Raw genomic sequence first — 22,968 nt, forward strand, 5'->3', positions numbered from 1 at the left:
GAGAGCCACACTATAGGAAGGGTGTAGATGCGTTGGAGAGCCACACTATAGGAAGTGTGTGGATGCGTTAGAGAGCCACACTATAGGAAGTGTGTGGATATATTGGAGAGCCACACTATAGGAAGGCTGTAGATGCGTTGGAGAGCCACACTATAGGAAGTGTGTAGAAGCGTTGGAGAGCCACTCTATAGGAAGTGTGTAGATGCGTTCGAGAGCCACACTATAGGAAGTGTGTAGTTGCGTTAGAGAGCCACACTATAGGAAGTGTGTGGATGCGTTAGAGAGCCACACTATAGGAAGTGTGTGGATATATTGGAGATCCACACTATAGGAAGGCTGTAGATGCGTTGGTGAGCCACACTATAGGAAGTGTGTGGATATATTGGAGAGCCACACTATAGGAAGGCTGTAGATGCGTTGGAGAGCCACACTATAGGAAGTGTGTAGATGCGTTGGTGAGCCACACTATAGGAAGGGTGTAGATGCGTTGGTGAGCCACACTATAGGAAGTGTGTGGATGTATTAGAAAGCCACACTATAGGAAGTGTGTCGACGCGTTGGAGAGCCACACTATAGGAAGTGTGTAGATGCGTTAGAGAGCCACACTATAGGAAGGGTGTAGATGCGTTAGAGAGCCACACTATAGGAAGTGTGTGGATGTATTAGAAAGCCACACTATAGGAAGGGTGTAGATGCGTTAGAGAGCCACACTATAGGATGTGTGTGGATGTATTAGAAAGCCACACTATAGGAAGGGTGTAGATGCGTTGGAGAGCCACACTATAGGAAGGGTGTAGATGCGTTAGAGAGCCACACTATAGGAAGTGTGTAGATGTAATGGAGAGCCACACTATAGGAAGTGTGTGGATGTATTAGAGAGCCACACTATAGGATGGGTGTAGATGCGTTGGAGAGCCACACTACAGGAAGGGTGTAGATGTATTGGAGAGCCACACTATAGGAAGTGTGTGGATGTATTGGAGAGCCACACTATAGGAAGGGTGTAGATGCGTTGGAGCGCCACACTATAGAAAGTGTGTGGATGTATTGGAGAGCCATAATATAGGAAGTGTGTAGATGTTTTGGAGAACCACACTATAGGAAGGTTGTAGATGCGTGGGAGAGCCACAATATAGGAAGTGTGTAGATGCGTTAGAGAGCCACACTATAGGAAGTGTGTGGATGTATTAGAATGCCACACTATAGGAAGGGTGTAGATGCGTTAGAGAGCCACACTATAGGATGTGTGTGGATGTATTAGAAAGCCACACTATAGGAAGGGTGTAGATGCGTTAGAGAGCCACACTATAGGAAGTGTGTGGATGCGTTGGAGAGCCACACTATAGGAAGGGTGTAGATGCGTTAGAGAGCCACACTATAGGAAGTGTGTAGATGTATTAGAAAGCCACACTATAGGAAGGGTGTAGATGTGTTAGAGAGCCACACTATAGGAAGTGTGTAGATGTGTTAGAAAGCCACACTATAGGAAGTGTGTAGATGTATTAGAAAGCCACACTATAGGAAGGGTGTAGATGTGTTAGAGAGCCACACTATAGGAAGTGTGTAGATGTGTTAGAAAGCCACACTATAGGAAGGGTGTGGATATATTGGAGAGCCACACTATAGGAAGGGTGTAGATGCGTTGGAGAGCCACACTATAGGAAGGGTGTAGATCCGTTGGAGAGCCACACTATAGGAAGTGTGTAGATGTATTGGAGAGCCACACTATAGGAAGTGTGTGGATGTATTAGAAAGCCACACTTTCGGAAGGGTGTAGATGTGTTAGAGAGCCACACTATAGGAAGTGTGTAGATGTGTTAGAGAGCCACACTATAGGAAGTGTGTAGATGTATTAGAAAGCCACACTATAGGAAGGGTGTAGATGCGTTGGAGAGCCACACTATAGGAAGGGTGTAGATGCGTTAGAGAGCCACACTATAGGAAGTGTGTAGATGTATTAGAAAGCCACACTATAGGAAGGGTGTAGATGTGTTAGAGAGCCACACTATAGGAAGTGTGTAGATGTGTTAGAGAGCCACACTATAGGAAGTGTGTAGATGTATTAGAAAGCCACACTATAGGAAGGGTGTAGATGCGATGGAGAGCCACACTATAGGAAGGGTGTAGATGCGTTGGAGAGCCACACTATAGGAAGTGTGTAGATGTATTGGAGAGCCACACTATAGGAAGTGTGTGGATGTATTTGAGAGCCACACTATAGGAAGTGTGTGGATATATTGGAGAGCCACACTATAGGATGGGTGTAGATGTATTGGAGAGCCACACTATAGGAAGGGTGTAGATGCGTTGGAGAGCCACACTATAGAAAGTGTGTGGATGTATTGGAGAGCCACACTATAGGAAGGGTGTAGACGTATTGGAGAGACACACTATAGGAAGGGTGTAGGCTTATTAGAGAGCCACAATATAGGAAGTGTGTAGATGTTTTGGAGAACCACACTATAGGAAGGTTGTAGATGCGTGGGAGAGCCACAATATAGGAAGTGTGTACATGCGTTGGTGAGCCACACTGTAGGAAGGATGTAGATGCGTTGGTGAGCCACACTATAGGAAGGGTGTAGATGCGTTAGAGAGCCACACTATAGGAAGTGTGTAGATGCGTTGGAGAGCCACAATATAGGAAGTGTGTAGATGCGTTGGTGATCCACACTATAGGAAGGATGTAGATGCGTTGGTGAGCCACACTATAGGAAGTGTGTAGATGCATTGGAGAGCCACACTATAGGAAGTGTGTGGATGTATTGGTGAGCCACACTATAGGAAAGGTGTGGATATATTGGAAAGCCACACTATAGGAAGGGTGTGGGGGTATTAGAGAGCCACACTATCGGAAGGGTGTGGATGCATTGGAGAGCCACACTATAGGAAGGGTGTGGATGCATTGGAGAGTCACACTATAAGAAGGGTGTGGATGCATTGGAGAGCCACACTATAGGAAGGGTATGGATGCATTGGAGAGTCACACTATAGGAAGGGTATGGATGCATTGGAGAGCCACACTATCGAAGGGTATGGATGCATTGGAGAGAGTGCAGAAGAGGGCTACAGGAACGGTTCCAGGGTTGGGAAACTTCAGTGATGAGGATAGATTGGAGAGGTTAGGACTGTTCTCCTTGGGGAGAAGGCATCTCAGAGGAAATTTGATAGAGATGTTTAAAATCAGGAGGGGGCTGCCAAATTGGAACGGGAGAAACTGTTCCCGCTCATAAAGGGATCGGGAACGAGAGGGCCACAGATTTAAAGTTATTTATAGAGAAGCAAATGTGATGTGAGATAATGTTTTTCACGCAGCGAGTGGTTGGAGTCTGGAATGCGCTGCCTGGAAGTGTGGTGGAGACAGATTCATTGTGGTGTTAAAGTGTGTATTTGATGATTATTTGTGTAGAAACAATGTGCAGGGGTACAGGGGAAAGGCGGGGGAATGGCACTGAGACATGATGCCTGTTTGGAGAGTCAGTACAGACATGATGGGCCAAATGGCCTCCTCCTGCACTGTAACAATTCTGTAATTCTCTAATCATCTAATGCACTTGCTTGAACCTGTCTCCAGCGCACTTCCAGGCAGTGCATCCCATTGCCGGTGACTGCTGGGTATGGGCCTGGCCCTCCGGCTCCATCCATTTCAGGGCTAGTTGATATCGCGGATGAGTTGTTACACACTGCTTAGTGGATTCGGACTTCCATGGCCACCTTCCTGCTGTCTGTATCAACCAACACCTTTTGTGAGGTCTGATGAGCATTGGCTGCGAACTTACCTAGTATTCGGTTCATCCCGCAGTGTCAGTTCTGCTACAAAACGTGGCCCACTAGGCACTTGCATTCCACACTGGCTCCAAACCAGTGAGCCAGGCTTCTTATCCATTTAAAGTTTGAGAATAGGTTGAGATGTGTTCAGCCCCAAGACTTTGAATCATTCACTTTACCGAGTAAAGCTGCGTGTGTATGAGTACCAGCTATCCTGAGGGAAACTAGTAGACGGTTCGATTAGTCTTTCGCCCCTATACAAAGTTCAGGTGACCGATTTACAGGACTGGAAGCCAGTGCCCAGTGGCGTAGCACAGCTTCCCCTATTATTAAGAATTCTCGAAACACCCTGTGGGGGGCAGGATCAGTAGGTTTACGGTGACACAAAAATTGTCCGGGTGATTAACTGAGGTTCAGTGACTTTGGTTACAGGAAGATGTAGACAGGATGGTCAAATGGGCAGATAAGTGACAATGGAATTTAACCCTGAAAAAGTGTGAGGTGATACATTTTGGGAGAGGTCATTTGACAAAGAAATATTCAATGAATGGCATGACGCTGGGAAGTTCCAAGAGAGAAAGAGACCTTGGCGTGTTTGACCATAGATCTCTGAAGGCAGAAGGGCAGCTTAATAGATTGATGAAAAATGATTATCAATCGAGGCATAGTTTACAAAAGCAGAGAAGTCATGTTGGAGCTGTATAGAACTTTGGTGAGCCCACAGCTGGAGTACTGTGTGCAATTCTGGTCACCACTTTATAGGAAAGATGTGATTGCACTGGAGGGGGTGCAGAGAAGATTCACCACAATGTTGCCTGGGATTGAAGATTGAAGTTATAAAGAGAGGTTGCATAGGCTTGGGTTGTTTTTGTTCAAGCAGAGAAGACTGAGGAGTGATCTGATCAAGGTGTATAGGATTATGAGGGGCATGGACAGGGTGGATGAGGAGCAGCTGTTCCCCTTAGTTGAAGGGTCAGTTACGAGGGACACAAGTTCAAAGTGAGGGGCAGGAGGTTGAGAGGGGATTTGAGGAAAAGCTTTTTTACTCAGAGTGGTGACTGTCTGGATTGCACTGCCTGGGAGGGTGGTAGAGGTGGGATACCTCACATCCTTTAAAAAGTACCTGGATGAGCACCTGGCATGTTATAACATTCAAGGTCATGGGCCAAGTGCTGGCAAATGGAATTAGGTAGACAGGTGTTTTTCACGTGCCAGTGCAGACTCGATGGACTGAAAGGCCTCTTGTGCACTGTGTAATTCTGATTCTGATGGACATCCGGTTGCGGCTATGCGGAGCTAAGTCGCACATTCGGTGGCTCCCGCAAAAACGGCCTTTTGGGCTCTTTTCTGGGAAGAAGTCTACAACTGCTCCCCGTCAGTATATGGCTTCAACGAGGAGCGGGGCGACAAAAAAGGTGGTGGTGGACCAGAAGAAGGTGTGAGGGAAGAAGGACAAAATGGCGGCGGGCGGAGACCAGGCAGCGGGGATACAGTGGGCAGAGGAGCAGCAGGAGGGTATCCAGCGCTGCTTCAGAGAGATTAAAACAGACCTGCTGGAGCCGATGAAGGCGTCTATTGATAAGCTGCTGGAGACACAGACGTCCCAGGGAGTGGCAATCCGTGAGGCTCGACAAAAGATCACTGACAATGAGGTCGAGATCTTAGGCCTGGCGGTAAAGGTGGAGGCGCACGAGGCGCTCCACAAGAAATGGCAGGAGCGGTTCGAGGAGATGGAGAATCGGTCGAGGCGGAAGAATCTGCGGATTCTGGGCCTCCCGGAGGGGCTGGAGGGGCCGGATGTGGGGGCCTATGTGGTCACCATGTTGAACTCGCTGATGGGAGCGGGGTCCTTCCAGGGGCCCCTGGAGCTGGAAGGGGCCCATAGAGTGTTGGCGAGGAGGCCCAAGGCTAACGAGCCTCCGCGGGCGGTGCTGGTGCGGTTCCATCGGTTCGTCGATCGGGAGTGTGTGCTCAGGTGGGCCAAGAAGGAGAGGAGCAGCAGGTGGGAGAACGCGGAGGTTCGGATATACCAGGACTGGAGTGTGGAGGTGGCGAAGAGGAGGGCCGGGTACAATCGAGCGAAGGTGGTGCTGCACAGGAAGGGGGTGAAGTTTGGCATGTTGCAGCCGGCGCGACTGTGGGTTACCTACAAGGACCGGCACCATTATTTTGAGTCTCCGGAGGAGGCGTGGGCCTTTGTTCAGGCCGAGAAGTTGGACACAGATTGAGGGTCGGGACGGGCGATTGGGGACTGCGGTTGATAGGCTATGTTTATTTTTGTTTCGAGGTGGGGGGCCTTTGTATTGCTCCGGGTTTCTTTTTCTTTGTGTTTTTTCTCTTTTGGGTCGGTGAGGTTGGCTGGGCGGGTTGGGCACTGTTTTAGTTGGGTTGGTCGGGGGGGCTCTTGGAGGTGAGATGGGGCCCCATGGGGTGGGGGAGGCCCGGGTCATGGGTGAGGGGACCTGGCCTGTAAAAGGAACTGTGTCAGAGGTGTCAGAGGGCCTGGTAGGTGGAAAGCGTGGGCTTTTTCCCGCGCTGAAGACTGGAGGGGGCGGGGCCGGGGCGTGGAAGCGAGGGTTGTTTCCCGCGCTTAGAACAGAAGGGGGTGGGGGAGAGCCTATGGATGGGGACGGGAGAGGAGGGTGTGCCACACAATGGGAGGAGTCGATGGGGGGGAGGGGGGGAATCGAGTTGCTGCTGCTATGGTCAGGGGGGGGGGGTCGAGACGGGAGTATGCCGCTGTGGGGAACGGGCCGGGTGTGGGGTGCGGGCGCATGGCTGGCCGAGGAGGGGCTAGTGAGCGGGTAGCCCCCTGATCCGGCTGATAACCTGGAATGTAACGGGACTGAATGGGCCGGTTAAGCGGGCCCCCGTGTTCGCGCACCTGAAGGGGCTCAAGGCGGATGTGGTTATGCTTCAGGAGACTGGTGGCAGACCAGATACGATTGAGGAAAGGGTGAGTAGGTCAGGTGTTTCACTTGGGGCTGGATGCCAAAAATCGAGGGGTGGCAATCTTGGTGGGAAAGAAGGTGTTATTCGAGGCGTCGAGCATTGTGGCAGATAATGGCGGTAGGTACATAATGGTAAGTGGTAAGTTGCAGGGAGAGAGGGTGGTGCTTGTCAATGTGTATACCCCGAACTGGGACGGTGCGGGTTTTATGCGGCGTATGTTGGGTCGGATCCCAGACTTGGAAGTGGGGGGCCTGATAACGGGGGGAGACTTTAACACGGTGTTGGATCCGGCACTGGATCGCTCCAGTTCGAGGACGGGTAGGAAGCCGGCGGCGGCTAGAGTGCCGAGGGGGTTTATGGACCAGATGGGAGGGGTGGACCCTTGGAGATTTGCAAGGCCGGGGGCTAGGGAATTTTCATTCTTCTCACATGTCCATATGGCTTATTCCCGAATCGACTTTTTCATCTTGAGTAGGGCGCTGATAGCGAGAGTAGAGGATACTGAGTATTCGGCAATAGCCATTTCGGACCACGCCCCGCATTGGGTGGACTTGGAGATGGGGGAGGAGAGGGACCAGCGCCCGCTGTGGCGCTTGGAGGTGGGGCTGTTGGCAGACGAGGAGGTGAGCGAGCGGGTCCGATAAAGTATAGAGAGGTACCTGGAGACCAACGACAACAGGGAGGTCCGAGTGGGGATGGTATGGGAGGCACAGAAGGCGGTGGTGAGGGGAGAGCCCACTCCTTGCGGAGGGAGCGGGGGGAGAGGGAGAGGCTGGTGGGGGAGATGGTGAGGGTAGACAGGAGGTATGCGGAGGAGCCCGAGGAAGGATTATTGAGGAAGAGGCGTAGCCTCCAGGCCGAATTCGACCTGGTGACCACCAGGAAGGTGGAGGTGCAGTGGAGGAAGGTCCAAGGGGCGATGTATGGGGAAAAGGCAAGCCGGATGCTGGCGCATCAGCTTCGGAAGCGGGACGCAGCTAGGGAGATCGGGGGAGTTAAGGACAGGGGAGGGAGTGTGGTGCAGAGTGGAGCTGGCATCAATGGGGTCTTCAGGGCTTTCTACGAGGAATTGTACCGATCCGAGCCCCCACAGGAGGAGGGAGGGATGGGCCGCTTCCTGGACCAATTGAAGTTTCCAAAGGTGGAAGAGGGACTGGTGGTGGGATTGGGGGCCCCGATTGGGCTGGAGGAGCTGATCAAAGGGATAGGAAGCATGCAGGTGGGGAAGGCACCGGGGCCGGACGGTTTCCCGGTCGAATTCTAGAAAAAATATATGGACCTGTTGGGCCCGCTGTTAGTTAGGACCTTCAATGAGGCAAGGGAGGGGTGGGGCTTTGCCCCCGACGATGTCCCGGGCACTGATCTCCTTGATCCTGAAGCGGGACAAGGATCCCCTGCAGTGTGGGTCTTACAGGCCGATTTCCTTGCTAAATGTAGATGCCAAGGTGCTGGCGAAGGTCTTAGCCACGAGGATTGAGGATTGTGTGCCGCAGATCACCCATGAAGACCAGACGGGGTTTGTGAAGGGGAGACAGTTGAAAGCGAATGTGCGGAGGCTTCTGAACGTTATCATGATGCCGGCGAGGGAGGGGGAGGCGGAGATAGTGGTGGTGATGGACGCTAAGAAAGCCTTCGATAGGGTAGAGTGGGGGTACCTGTGGGAGGTGCTGAAGAGGTTTGGGTTTGGGGAGGGGTTTGTCAGGTGGGTTAGGCTGTTGTATGAGGTCCCGATGGCAACAAACAGGAGGAGGTCCGAGTACTTTCGGTTGCACCGAGGGACGAGACAGGGGTGTCCCCTGTCCCCCCTGCTCTTCGCACTGGCGATTGAACCCCTGGCTATGGCACTGAGGGAGTCAAGGAACTGGAGGGGGTTGGTGCGCGGTGGGGAGGAGCATAGGGTGTCGCTTTATGCGGACGACATGCTGTTATGTGTGGTGGACCCGGTGGGGGGAATGCCGGAGGTAATGAGGATTCTTAGGGAATTCGGGGACTTTTCGGGGTACAAGCTCAACATGGGGAAGAGCGAGCTGTTTGTAGTTCATCCAGGGGACCAGGAGAGGGGGATTGGCGAGATCCCACGAAAAAAGGCAGAGAGGAGCTTCAGATATTTGGGGGTCCAGGTGGCCAGGAGCTGGGGGGCCCTGCATAGGCTTAATTTTACAAGGCTGGTGGAGCAAATGGAGGAGGAGTTCAAGAGGTGGGACACGTTGCCGCTGTCTTTGGCGGGTAGGGTGCAGTCAATCAAAATGACGGTGCTCCCAAGGTTTTTGTTCCTGTTCCAGTGCCTCCCCGTGTTTATCCCGAAGGCTTTTTTCAGGCGGGTTAACAGGAGTATAATGGGGTTTGTGTGGGCGCGAGGGACTCCGAGGGTGAGAAGGGAGCGGAGTAGAGATCGGGGGGGGCTGGCGCTGCCCAACCTCTGTGGGTACTACTGGGCCGCCAATGCGGCGATGGTGCGCAAGTGGATGATGGAGGTGGAGGGGGCTTCATGGAAGAGGCTGGAGATGGCGTCTTGTGTCGGTACGAGTCTGGGGGCGCTGGCAACGGCGCCGCTGCCGCTCCCTCCAAGGAGGTATACCACGAGCCCGGTGGTGGTGGCTGCCCTCAAAATTTGGGGGCAGTGGAGGCGGCACGGGGGGAAGTGGGGGCCTCGGCGGGGACCCATTACGGGGGAACCACCGGTTCGCCCCAGGAAGAACAGGTGGAGGGTTTGCGGCGTGGCACAGGGCAGGGATACGAAAGTTGGGGGACCTGTTTGTGGACGGGAAGTTCGCAAGCCTGGGTGAGCTGGAGGAGAAGTACGGGCACTCCCCCGGGGACACCTTCAGGTACTTACAGGTAAGGGCGTTCGCCAGACGGCAGATGGTGGAATTCCCGCGGCTACTGCCACACACAGTACAGGACAGGGTGCTCTCAGGGGGGTCACTTTATTTTTTTTTGTTTTTGTTATTTACACTGGAGGGTCTGAGGGGGTGTATATACTTGTTGTATTGAGTCGGGGGGTTAATGTTAATTTATTATTTATGTACGGGGGGGGAAGGGGGTATGGAGGGTTGTTTTTCTGGACTGTGTTTTGTACTGAACCCTGTTGGGTTTCTTTTTCATTTTGTTTCTGATATTTTATGAAAACCTTTAATAAAAATTATTTTTAAAAAAAAATTCTGATTCTGATTCTGACTGTTTTGGATTTCCACAGAGTTTTCTCTGGCTTTACCCTGCCCAGGCATAGCTCACCATCTTTCGGGTCCTTACACATCGATCCTGCTCCACTTCCCCAGAGGAGCTGGTGCACCTGCCACTCGGGCCTGTGGTGTCCCATCTTGGTCAACACTTATTCTTGAATAAGGGTGTCACGTAAGCTGCCTTGTGATCATTTTGCAGCTCCCCCATATCTAAGAAAGGTTATGATAAATCCTGCCACTATCTCCACTTCCACTTTGTTTCGCAACCTGGGTGCAAACCATCTGGATCAGGTGACTTATCTACTCTCTGCAATGCCAAACTTTCCTGTCCATCAATTTTAACCCCATCAATTACCTCTACTATTTCTGCTTTTACCAGTATTATATCACCATTCTCTTCCTCAGTAAACACTGAAACAGTGACCTCATGAAGTATTCTAACCTTGCCCTGCACAAACAGATATCACCATCATTGTCTCTGCTGTAAGGTCCCTTCCTGTTTATTCCCTTATTTTCCCTTTCTTTTATTTTGCCGTTATCATTTTTGATCCATGGATGATTAATGGACATGTGCCTTTAAGTCAAGCAGCAGTGAGAAAGTGGAATTCAGAAGTTACAGGAGAGAACACTCTGCATGTCTCTGTTGTCCGAACAGGAGCGAGAGAGAGAGAGATGGGCTGAGACTCGATTTGGTTGATTGGCTGGTGGCCAATTGGTAGCAGGAGGTGATCGGATACTGTCCCAATGGAATGTTTTCAGTGTCCCAATGAGTTTTAGTCTGAAAGCACAGGAACCAGGGGCGCGATTCTCCGACCCCCCACCTGGTCGGAGAATTGCCGGGGGCCGGCGTGAATCCCGCCCCCGCCGTGTCCCGAATTCTCCGCCACCGGAGATTCGGCGGGGGCGGGAATCGCGCTGCGCCGATCGGCGGAAATCCCCCGGCGATTCTCTGGTCCGCGATGGGCTGAAGTCCCGCCGCTGTCAACCCAGGCCAGCCGGCGTGGATTGAACCACCTTTCGAACGGCGGGACAAGGAGGCGCGGGCGGGCTCCGGGGTCCTGGGGGGGGCGCGACCTCGCCCCGGGGGGTGACCCCACGGTGGCCTGGCCCGCGATCGGGGTCCACCGATCCGCGGGCGGGCCTGTGCCGTGTGGGCACTCTTTTCCTTCCGCCTTCGCCATGATCTTCACTATGGCGGAGGCGGAAGAGACCCCCTCCACTGTGCATGCGCGGGGATGCCGTGAGCGGCCGCTAACGCTCCCGCGCATGCGTCGCATGGCAAAGTAATTTCCGCGCCAGCTGGTGGGGCACCAAAGGTGAGGGCTCGGCCCCCCAAGATGCGGAGAATTCCGCACCGTTCGGGCAGCGCGATGCCGGACTGATTCGCGCCGTTTTTGGCGCCGGTCGGCGGACATCGCGCCGATTGCGGAGAATCCCGCCCAAGGTCTCGCTCTCTCTCTCTCTCCTCCGTGCTTCCCCCAGAAAGGTTTAGAATGCTGTATTTCTGAAACCACAGAGGCCTGGCCCCAGCACCAGACGCAGCAATGCCTCCTTCCAGTTCTGTAGAAGAGTCATAGAGATTTGAAACATTGGGCACGATTCTCCAGAAAAGCTTCTCAGTGCGGTATTGAGTGGGAAGTGCCGCGAGCTTCCCGGCGCTTGGCCTAGCGATGCAGGCAAAATTAATTGGTCCACTTAATGAAGCCTCACGAGCTTCTCATCGCAATGAAGGCTCGCCAGCTGATTCGGCGGGACTGCGCTCGCCAGCCCCCCACTAACAAGGTTGTGCAGCACATAAGCTGCATTTGCTCAGCCAACCCCACCCAGCTCGCGGTGATGGCGCCAAGGAGACCAGCCCAAGATACGGGGATGCTGACCTGGGGAAGCTGCTCGACGTTGTGGAGGCCAGGAGGGATGTTCTGTTCCCCCAAAGGGTCCCGGACGGTCAGCCACAAGGCAGCCAGTGCTGCCTGGGATGAGGTGACAGCAGCTGTCAGCTCGGGGAGTGTGGTCAGGCGGACTGGCCTTCAATGCCGTAAGAAGGTCAATGACCTATACCAGGCAGCGACTGAGTAGAATAAGAACAAAGAAAGTTACAGCACAGGAACAGGCCCTTCGGCCCTCCCAGCCTGCACCGATCCACATCCTTTATCTAAACCTGTCGCCTATTTTCCAAGGATCTACTTCCCTCTGTTCCCCGCTCATTCATATATCTGTCTAGATGCATCTTAAATTATGCTATCGTGCCCGCCTCTACCACCTCCGCTGGCAAAGCGTTCCAGGCACCCACCACCCTCTGCGTAAAAAACTTTCCACGCACATCTCCTTTAAACTTTCCCCCTCTCACCTTGAAATCGTGACCCCTTGTAATTGACACCCCCACTCTTGGAAAAAGCTTGTTGCTATCCACCATGTCCATACCTCTCAGAATTTTGTAGACCTCAATCAGGTCCCCCCTCAACCTCTGTCTTTCCAACTAAAACAATCCTAATCTACTCAACCTTTCTTCATAGCTAGCACCCTCCATATCAGGCAACATCCTGGTGAACCTCCTCTGCACCCTCTCTAAAGCATCCACATCCTTCTGGTAACGTGGCGACCAGAACTGCACGCAGTATTCCAAATGTGGCCTAACCAAAGTCCTATACAACTGTAACATGACCTGCCGACTCTTGTACTCAATACCCCGTCCGATGAAGGCAAGCATGTTGTAAGCCTTCTTCACCACTCTATCGACCTACATTGCCACCTTCAGGGTACAATGGACCTGAACTCCCAGATCTCTCTGTACATAAATTTTCCCCAGGACTCTTCCATTGACCGTATAGTCCGCTCTCGAATTAGATCTTCCAAAATGCATCACCAATGAATTCTCCCCTCCCCCGGCACAATCCACCCCCAACTCCCCATGCGGCCCCCAGCTCTTCCTCTACCCCCTCCACCTTCAACTCCTCCCCAACCCCTGCTTCACATCCACCCCCTCCCCCACTACCTTGAACCACGCATGTGGCTACCAATGCCCTCTCTGTGTCTCCTCAGGAAAAGCTCTCCCACCCAGACTGGCAGAGGGGTGCCGGACTTAGGAATCCTCACCTCCTTCGAGGAGTGTACCCTGGAGGTGACTGGGGTGGCTGAAGACAGATCGGTCAGCCACACGGAGATTCGTGGATGCCGCAGAGGTGAGGAACCATCGGGCTCCACCTGGAGGACCTGTCAAAATTGAGTTGTTATTGTCTTACTGACTGACCCAAATCTCCCACTGACCACATATCCATTCTCCCGCAGGTCCTCCAGCCGACGGCGCAGCCCATCCCGACGGCCCCTCTCCTGAGTCCGAGGGGAAAACCCCAGAGGAGAGTTCCGAAGATGCAACCATTATGGCCGGGGCACAGCTGTCATCCCCACCCTCCACCAGCGCAGATACACACACCTCGGTGGGACATGTCAGTGGACAGGCTTCTGGAGCACAGTCTGGCGAACATCACACTGCTGATGATGCACATCAGGTGGAGGCAGGAGCACAATGTTTATAATAAACACTTAACATCCTGGTGAACCTCCTCTGGTGGCAACCAGAAGGTGGCTACCCTTTTTTTATTCCTAAGCTCTACCCACAAAGCTTTATTTGATGCCCCTCCAAGATATCATCTCTCCTTACTGCAGTAACTGACTCCTTAACTAATAATGCAACGCCTCTTCCTCTTTTACCCCCTCCTTTGTCTCGCCTGAAGATTCAATATCCTGAGATGTTGAGCTGCAAGTCTGCCTCTCCTTCAGCCATGTCTCCGTGATGGTTACAATATCACAATTCCACGTGTCAATCCTCACCTTAATTCATCTGTTTCACCTGTAATACTCCTGGCATTAAAGTAGAGGCCATTCACCCTGGTCTTACTCCCTTGAAATGCATTACAGCTGTATTCCCTCTGACTCGATTGCTTTACTGTGTTATGCTATGTCTCTATTCTGCTAACAGTCTGTGTCTCTCCCCCTGCCGAATTAGTTTAAACTCCTCCCAAAAGCACTCGCAAACCCACCCCAAATAATGTTAGTCCCTCGCAAACAGTCTGGTTCAGGTGTAGACCATCCTGCTTGTACAAGTCCCAGTTTCCCCAGAAATGGTCCCAGGGATATAAAGTCCTCTCTGAAGGGCAGGGCAGGTCGACAATATGATGAAGAAAGCCTATGGAATGCTTTCCTTTATTCGGCGAGTTATTGAGCACAAAAGCAGGATGTAACGCTGGAACTGTATGAAACGCTGGTTAAGCCACAGCTGGAGTTCTGTGTTATGGTCACCACATTACAGGAAGGTCATCATTGCTCTGATGGAAGGCTCCTTCTCCATCATAACCTTTCCGTGGTTCGAAGATGTACTTATGTCAAGTATTGATTTTTAGCCTTTCAGCTGGAAACATGAATTTGGACTTCTAAAAACAGACCTTTTTGAACAGACTGAAGTGATTTGAACCTACTGGCAAGGGCCGCATCCAGACCCTTCTTGAATACATTCAGCAAACTGGTCCCAACAGCTTTCTGTGATAGAGAATTCCACAAGTTTACTGCTCTCTGAGAGAAGTTCTTCCTCATTTCAGTCCTGAATGGCTTACCCCTTATTCTTAGGCTGTGACCCCTATTTCTGGATGTCCCAACATTGGGAACATTCATCCTGCATCTAGCCTGTCCAGTCCCATCAGGATTTTATCTGTTTCTCATTCTTCTAAACACCAGTGAGTACAAGCCCAGTCGATCCAGTCAGACTTTATTATGCTCTACACAAAATCACAAAGATTTTGTGATTTTGAAGGGCCAGATTTGCCAGATTTGAAGGGCCACCCTCTGCTGACCTGCACCCAGGTCAGAGTTTTGATACGGAAAGGTTCCCCCTTCTCAGGGGAACCCTGCGCTCAATTACTGGGGCTGCTCGCACTCTGTGGTGAAAGGTGGGAATCGTATTGAGAACAGTCCTTGTCCCCCAAGGGTGTCGGAACAGTGAACACACGCAAAATAGATGGAGTGAGATCACATGACCAACCCAAGTCCTTTGTGTCATAGAACATAGAACATAGAACGATACAGCGCAGTACAGGCCCTTCGGCCCACGATGTTGCACCGAAACAAAAGCCATCTAACCTACACTATGCCATTATCATCCATATGCTTATCCAATAAACTTTTAAATGCCCTCAATGTTGGCGAGTTCACTACTGTTGCCGGTAGGGCATTCCACGGCCTCACCACTCTTTGCGTAAAGAACCTACCTCTGACCCCTGTCCTATATCTATTACCCCTCAGTTTAAAGCTATGTCCCCTCGTGCCAGCCATTTCCATCTGCGGGAGAAGGCTCTCACTGTCCACCCTATCTAACCCCCTGATCATTTTGTATGCCTCTATTAAGTCTCCTCTTAACCTTCTTCTCTCCAATGAAAACAACCTCAAGTCCATCAGCCTTTCCTCATAAGATTTTCCCTCCATACCAGGCAACATCCTGGTAAATCTCCTCTGCACCCGCTCCAAAGTCTCCACGTCCTTCCTATAATGCGGTGACCAGAACTGTACGCAATACTCCAAATGCGGCCATACCAGAGTTTTGTACAGCTGCAACATGACCTCCTGACTCCGGAACTCAATCCCTCTACCAATAAAGGCCAACACTCCATAGGCCTTCTTCACAACCCTATCAACCTGGGTGGCAACTTTCAGGGATCTATGTACATGGACACCTAGATCCCTCTGCTCATCCACACTTCCAAGAACTTTCCCATTAGCCAAATATTCCGCATTCCTGTTATTCCTTCCAAAGTGAATCACCTCACACTTCTCGACATTAAACTCCATTTGCCACCTCTCAGCCCAGTTCTGCAGCTTATCTATATTCCTCTGTAACCTGCTACATCCTTCCACACTGTCGACAACACCACCGACTTTAGTGTTGTCTGCAAATTTACTCACCCACCCTTCTGCGCCTTCCTCTAGGTCATTGATAAAAATGACAAACAGCAACGGCCCCAGAACAGATCCTTGTGGTACGCCACTTGTAACTGAACTCCATTCTGAACATTTCCCATTTGTCTTCACCACCCTCTGTCTTCTTTCAGCTAGCCATTTTCTGATCCACATCTCTAAATCACCCTCAATCCCCAGCCTCCGTATTTTCTGCAATAGCCTACCGTGGGGAACCTTATCAAACGCTTTACTGAAATCCATATACACCACATCAACTGCTCTCCCCTCGTCTACCTGTTCAGTCACCTTCTCAAAGAACTCGATAAGGTTTGTGAGGCATGACCTACCCTTCACGAAGCCATGCTGACTATCCCTGATCATATTATTCCTATCTAGATGATTATAAATCTTGTCTCTTATAATCCCCTCCAAGACTTTACCCACTACAGACGTGAGGCTCACCGGTCTATAGTTGCCGGGGTTGTCACTGCTCCCCTTTTTGAACAAAGGGACCACATTTGCTATCCTCCAGTCCTCTGGCACTATTCCTGTAGCCAATGATGACATAAAAATCAAAGCCAAAGGTCCAGCAATCTCTTCCCTGGCCTCCCAGAGAATCCTAGGATAAATCCCATCAGGCCCCGGGGACTTATCTATTTTCAGCCTGTCCAGAATTGCCAACACCTCTTCCCTATGTACCTCATTTAAGTCGACCCAACTAACAAAGTTTTAGACCCCGTCTACTAACTTGACTTGTCTCGATTCTGCATAGGCAATGATTTTAAAGCAAGAACAGAATTCCACAGCTATGTTGCTTAGAGAACAACCAAATTGAACATCTGCATCTTAAAATCAGAAGCATCAAGGCCATCAAATCCAGTCTGAAGCCATTAGAGCCTCTAAGCGATGAACTGTGAACTTCTTTTATTTCTTACAGACTTTGGCCAATCTCTCCTCTTCTACCCTTTAATCTGTGTGCGAGTGTGTATAAGTATTTTGTTGTTTTACACAGATCGTTTGAATACAATAAATTTCCCTCCTTGTTAAACTCAAGAAAACCTACCAGATTGGTTATTTTATGATCACAGTGTTTAAACAGTTCAGTACTCACTGAATTGTTAAGGATAAATGTTTTTAAACAAAACATATCTGTTGTGGTGAAAGAAGGAGAGGGAGTGGTGGGGAGCCATTCAACCCCTCCTGAACTTGGTTAGAACACGTCCCAGGACACTGTTTGGAAGATGAGCAGGGAAGTTCTCCCTGTGTCCCAGCCGATAGTTAACATTCAATCAACGTCACTAGAACTGATCATCTGGCCATCAGTAGGATCTTGTGGTGCACCTTAATCGTTTGAAAGATTTGGGACACGCTGAGGTTACAATCTGCCAATTCATTCTCACTTACCTTTTACATCAAGCCTGCAGTCTGCTATTGCTTCTCCGAGTGCATTGACAGCTTTGCAGGTGTAGACTCCTCCATCGTAGGGGCTAGGCTTACGGATCTCCAGTGTACAGATCCCCTCGTTTGTCAGAATTCGGAACTTGGGGTCTTGTTCAAGCAACATCTGGTTCTTCAGCCAACTGATTTTGGGCTGCAAGATAATAAAGAATGTTTGTAATGTGAAGTATTAAGGGGTACGTATTATACCCAGTTGTAGTGCAATAGGTTCATTGCATATTAATGGTGTTCAATTGGATGCAAGTGGTGGGCATTTACTTTGGATTCACTTGAGCTCCTTATAAATAAAACAATCTAACACTGTTTTGGGTGAAGAGAAATATGTTTTTGGCGTGTACATCTGGACATCAATATAAAAGTGTGCACAGATTCACTCCGGTTCTATACTTCATCAATTGACTTTCTGATTAAGGCATTGCAGCAGAGGACAGTCGCCGAAAGATAAAGATTGGAAATTAACATTTAAATAAATCAGAAAGAAGTTAAAACCCGAATGGCCATTGTGAAAAATGGCACACAGCAAATGACAATTGTTGGGGTAGGATTACTGTCGAACTCATGGTGAGTGGAAGAATGAACTGGGTGATGTGGAAAGGGATTACATCCTAACAAAGACCACACAATGTCAAATTTAATAAATATTGTGACGAAGGAAGGAGGGAAGGAGGAAATGGGTGAGAAAGTGAATGAGAGAGTGAGTGAGGCAGTGGGTGGGTGAGTGAGGCAGTGGGTGGGTGGGTGAGTGAGGGAGGGAGTGGGTGAGTGAGGGAGTTGGTGAGTGAGTGAGTGGGTAAATGAGAGAGTGGGTGGATGAGGGAGGGAGTGGGTGAGTGAGTTAGGGAGTGAGTGGGTGAGTGAGGGTGTGAGTGGGTGAGTGAGAGAGGGAGTGGGTGAGTGAGTGAGAGAGGGAGTGGGTGAGTGAGTTAGGGAGTGAGTGGGTGAGTGAGGGAGTGGGTGAGTGAGGGAGTTAGTGGGTGAGCGAGGGAGGGAGTGGGTGAGTGAGGGAGTGGGTGGGTGAGTGAGGGAGTGGGTGAGTGAGGGAGGGAGTGAGTGGGTGAGAGGGACAGAGTGGGTGGGTGGGTGAGTGGGTGAGTGTGGGACTGGGTAGGTGAGTGAGTGAGGGAGTGGGTAGGTGAGTGAGGGAGTAGGTGAGTGGGTGAGTCAGGGAGTGGGTGAGTGAGGGAGCTAGTGGGTGAGTGAGGGAGTGGGTGGGTGAGTGAGGGAGTTAGTGGGTGAGCGAGGGAGTGGGTGAGTGAGGGAGGGAGTGAGTGGGTGAGAGGGACAGAGTGGGTGGGTGGGTGAGTGGGTGAGTGTGGGACTGGGTAGGTGAGTGAGTGAGGGAGTGGGTAGGTGAGTGAGGAAGTGAGCGAGTGGGTGAGTCAGGGAGTGGGTGAGTGAGGGAGTGGGTGGGTGAGTGAGGGAGGGAGTGGGTGAGTGAGGGAGGGAGTGAGTGAGTGGGTGAGTGAGGGAGTGAGTGGGTGAGTGGGTGAGTCAGGGAGTGAATGGGTGAGTGAGGGAGTGGGTGAGTCAGGGAGTTAGTGGGTGAGTGAGGGAGTGGGTGGGTGAGTGAGGGAGTGGGTGGGTGAGTGAGGGAGTGGGTGGGTGAGTGTGTTAGGGAGTGAGTGAGTGAGTGAGTGGGTTAGTGGGTGAGTGGGTGAGTGAGGGAGTGTGTGAGTGGGTGAGTGAGTGGGTGAGTCAGGGAGTGAATGGGTGAGTGAGGGAGTGGGTGAGTGAGGGAGTTAGTGGGTGAGTGAGGGAGTGGGTGGGTGAGTGAGGGAGTGGGTGGGTGAGTGAGGAAGGGAGTGGGTGAGTGAGGGAGGGAGTGGGTGAGTGAGGGAGGGAGTGGGTGAGTGAGGGAGGGAGTGGGTGGGTGGGTGAGTGGGTGGGTGAGTGAGTGAGGGAGTGGGTGAGTGAGGGAGGGAGTGGGTGGGTGGGTGAGTGGGTGAGCGAGGGAGTGGGTGAATGAATGCGTGAGGGAGTGGGTGAGTGAGTGAGTGAGGGAGTGGGTGGGTGAGTGAGTTGGGTGTGTGGTGAGGGAATGGGTGAGGGAGTGAGATTAGTGAGTGAATTGGGTCGGTGAGTGAGGGAGTGTGAGTGAGGACGTGGGTGAGTGAGGGAGATGGTGAGTGAGTGAGGGAGTGGGTGAGTCAGTGAGGGAGTGAGTGAGTGTGGGAGTGGGTGAGCCAGTGAGGGAGTGGGTGAGTGTGGGAGTGGGTAGGTGAGTGAGTGAGGGAGTGGCTAGGTGAGTGAGGGAGTGAGTGAGTGAGTGAGGGAGTGGGTGGGTGAGGGAGGGAGTGGCTGGGTGAGGGAGTGAGTGAGGGAGTGGGTGAGTGAGGGAGTGAGTGGGTGAGTGAGTGAGGGAGTGGGTGAGGGAGGGAGTGAGTGGGTGAGTCTGTGAAGGAGTGGGAGAGTGCGGGAGTGGGTGAGTCAGTGAGGGAGTGGGTGAGTGTGGGTGTAGGTAGGTGAGTGAGTGAGGGAGTGGGTGGGTGAGTGAGGGAGTGAGTGGGTGAGTAAAGGAGGGAGTGGGTGGGTGAGGGAGGGAGTGGCTGAGTGAGGGAGTGAGTGAGGGAGTGGGTGAGTGAGGGAGTGAGTGGGTGAGTGAGTGAGGGAGGGAGTGGGTGAGGCAGGGAGTGGGTGGGTGAGGGAGTGAGTGGGTGAGTGAGTGAGTGAGGGAGTGGGTGGGTGGGTGAGTGAGGGAGGGAGTGGGTGAGTGAGGGAGGGAGTGAGTGGGTGACTGAGGGAGTGGGTGAGTGAGGGAGTGGGTGAGTGAGGGAGTGGGTGGGTGGGTGAGGGAGTGGGTGAGTCAGTGAGGGAGTGGGTGAGTGTGGGAGTGGGTGGGTCAGTGAGGGAGTGGGTGAGTGTGGGAATGGGTAGGTGAGTGAGTGAGGGAGTGGGTAGGTGAGTGAGGGAGTGAGTGAGTGGGTGAGTGAGGGAGCGAGTGGGTGAGTGAGGGAGTGGGTGAGTCAGGGAGCTAGTGGGTGAGTGAGGGAGTGGGTGGGTGAGTGAGGGAGGGAGTGGGTGAGTGACTGAGGGAGTGAGTGAGTGAGGGAGTGAGTGGGTGAGTGGGTGAGTGAGTGTGTGAGTGGGTGAGTGAGTGAGGGATGAGTGGGTGAGTGAGGGATGAGTGGGTGAGTGAGTGGAGTGAGTGGGTGAGTGAGGGAGTGAGTGGGTGAGTGAGTGAGGGATGAGTGGGTGAATGAGGGAGTGAGTGGGTGAGTGAGGGAGTGGGTGAGTGAGGGAGTTAGTGGGTTAGTGAGGGAGTGGGTGGGTGATTGAAGGAGGGAGTGGGTGAGTGAGGGAGGTAGTGGGTGGGTGAGAGGGACGGAGTGGGTGGGTGAGTGGGTGAGCGAGGTAGTGGGTGAATGAGTGAGTGAGGGAGTGAGTGAGTTGGGTGTGTGGTGAGGGAATGGATGAGGGGGTGAGATTAGTGAGTGAATTGGGTCGGTGAGTGAGGGAGTGGGTGAGTGAGGGAGATGGTAGATGGGTGAGGGAGTGGGTGAGTCAGTGAGGGAGTGGGTGAGTGTGGGAGTGGGTGAGTCAGTGAGCGAGTGGGTGAGTGTGGGAGTGGGTAGGTGAGTGAGTGAGGGAGTGGGTGGGTGAGGGAGGGAGTGGCTGGGTGAGGGAGTGAGTGATGGAGTGGGTGAGTGAGGGAGTGAGTGCGTGAGTGAGTGAGTGAGGGAGTGGGTGAGGGAGGGAGTGGGTGGGTGAGTCTGTGAGGGAGTGGGAGAGTGTGGGAGTGGGTGAGTCAGTGAGGGAGTGGGTGAGTGTGGGCGTAGGTAGGTGAGTGAGTGAGGGAGTGGGTGGGTGAGTGAGGGAGTGAGTGGGTGAGTAAAGGAGGGAGTGGGTGGGTGAGGGAGGGAGTGGCTGAGTGAGGGAGTGAGTGAGGGAGTGGGTGAGCGAGGGAGTGAGTGGGTGAGTGAGTGAGGGAGGGAGTGGGTGAGGCCGGGAGTGGGTGGGTGAGGGAGTGAGTGAGAGAGTTGGTGGGTGAGTGTGGGAGTGGGTGAATGAGTGAGTGAGGGTGGGTGAGTGAGTGAGTGAGGGAGTGGGTGGGTCGAGTGATTTGGTTGTGTGGTGAGGGAGTGGGTGAGGGAGTGAGATTAGTGAGTGAATTGGGTCGGTGAGTGAGGGAGTGGGTGAGTGAGTGGGTGAGTGAGTGAGAGAGTGGGTGGGTGAGTGAGGGAGTGGGTGAGTCAGTGAGTGAGTGGGTGAGTGTGGGAGTGGGTGAGTCATTGAGGGAGTGGGTGAGTGTGGGAGGGGGTAGGTGAGTGAGTGAGTGAGTGGGTGGGTGAGTGAGGGAGTGAGTGGGTGAGTGAGTGAGGGAGTGGGTGGGTGAGTGGCTGGGTGAGGGAATGAGTGAGGGAGTGGGTGATTGAGGGAGTGAGTGGGTGAGTGAGTTGGGTGTGTGGTGAGGGAATGGGTGAGGGAGTGAGATTAGTGAGTGAATTGGGTCGGTGAGTGAGGGAGTGGGTGAGTGAGGGAGTGGGTGGGTGGGTGAGGGAGTGGGTGAGTCAGTGAGGGAGTGGGTGAGTGTGGGAGTGGGTGAGTCAGTGAGGGAGTGGGTGAGTGTGGGAGTGGGTAGGTGAGTGAGTGAGGGAGTGGGTAGGTGAGTGAGGGAGTGAGTGAGTGGGTGAGGGAGTGGGTGGGTGAGGGAGGGAGTGGCTGGGTGAGGGAGTGAGTGATGGAGTGGGTGAGTGAGGGAGTGAGTGGGTGAGCGAGCGAGTGGGTGAGTCTGTGAGGGAGTGGGAGAGTTTGGGAGTGGGTGAGTCAGAGAGGGAGTGGGTGAGTGTGGGCGTAGGTAGGTGAGTGAATGAGGGAGTGGGTGGGTGAGTGAGGGAGTGAGTGGGTGTGTGAGGGAGTGGGTGAGTCATTGAGGGAGTGGGTGAGTGTGGGAGGGGGTAGGTGAGTGAGTGGGTGGGTGAGTGAGGGCATGAGTGGGTGAGTGAGTGAGGGAGTGGGTGGGTGAGTGGCTGGGTGAGGGAGTGAGTGAGGGAGTGGGTGAGTGAGTGAGAGTGTGAGTGAATGAGTGAGGGAGGGAGTGGGTGTGGGAGGGAATGGGTGGATGAGGGAGTGAGTGAGGGAGTGGGTGGGTGAGTGAGGGAGTGGGTGAATGAGTGAGCGAGGGTGGGCGAGTGAGTGAGGGAGTGGGTGAGTCAAGTGAGTTGGGTGTGTGGTGAGGGAGTGGGTGAGTGAGGGAGTGGGTGAGTGAGGGAGTGAGGATGGGTGAGTGAGTGAGTGAGTGAGGGAGCGGGTGGGTGAGTGAGTTGGGTGCTTGGTGAGGGAGTGGGTGAGGGAGTGAGATTAGTGGTTGAATTGGGTCGGTGAGTGAGGGAGCGGGTGAGCAAGTGGGTGAGTGTGGAGGTGGGGGAGAGGGGGAGTGGGTGGGTGAGTGTGGCAGTGGGTGAGTCATTGAGGGAGTGGGTGAGTGTGGCAGTGGGTAGGTGAGTGAGTGAGAGAGTGGCTGGGTGAGTGAGGGAGTGAGGGGGTGAGTGAGTGAGGGAGTGGGTGGGTGAGGGAGGGAGTGGCTGGGTGAGGGAGGGAGTGGGTGAGTGAGGGAGTGAGTGAGGGAGTGGGTGGGTGAGTGAGGGAGTGGGTGAATGAGTGAGGGCGGGTGAGTGAGTGAGGGAGTGGGTGGGTGAGTGAGTTGGGTGTGTGGTGAGGGAGTGGGTGA

At 52.8% G+C, this 22,968-nt stretch overlaps 1 protein-coding gene across 1 annotated transcript in view; it reads right to left on the minus strand.

Annotated features, from left to right (window-relative positions):
- The window catches only part of LOC140393986 (myosin-binding protein H-like), a 230,014-nt gene that overhangs the window by 125,386 nt on the left and 81,660 nt on the right, over positions 1 to 22,968 (minus strand). The window contains exon 9 of the mRNA XM_072480709.1: positions 17,247 to 17,433. Coding sequence (XP_072336810.1) covers positions 17,247 to 17,433 — 187 coding nt within the window. The remainder of the gene's footprint in view (positions 1 to 17,246; positions 17,434 to 22,968) is intronic.

This window comes from Scyliorhinus torazame, chromosome 17 (assembly GCF_047496885.1).
Source record: "Scyliorhinus torazame isolate Kashiwa2021f chromosome 17, sScyTor2.1, whole genome shotgun sequence".
NCBI lineage: Eukaryota > Metazoa > Chordata > Chondrichthyes > Carcharhiniformes > Scyliorhinidae > Scyliorhinus > Scyliorhinus torazame.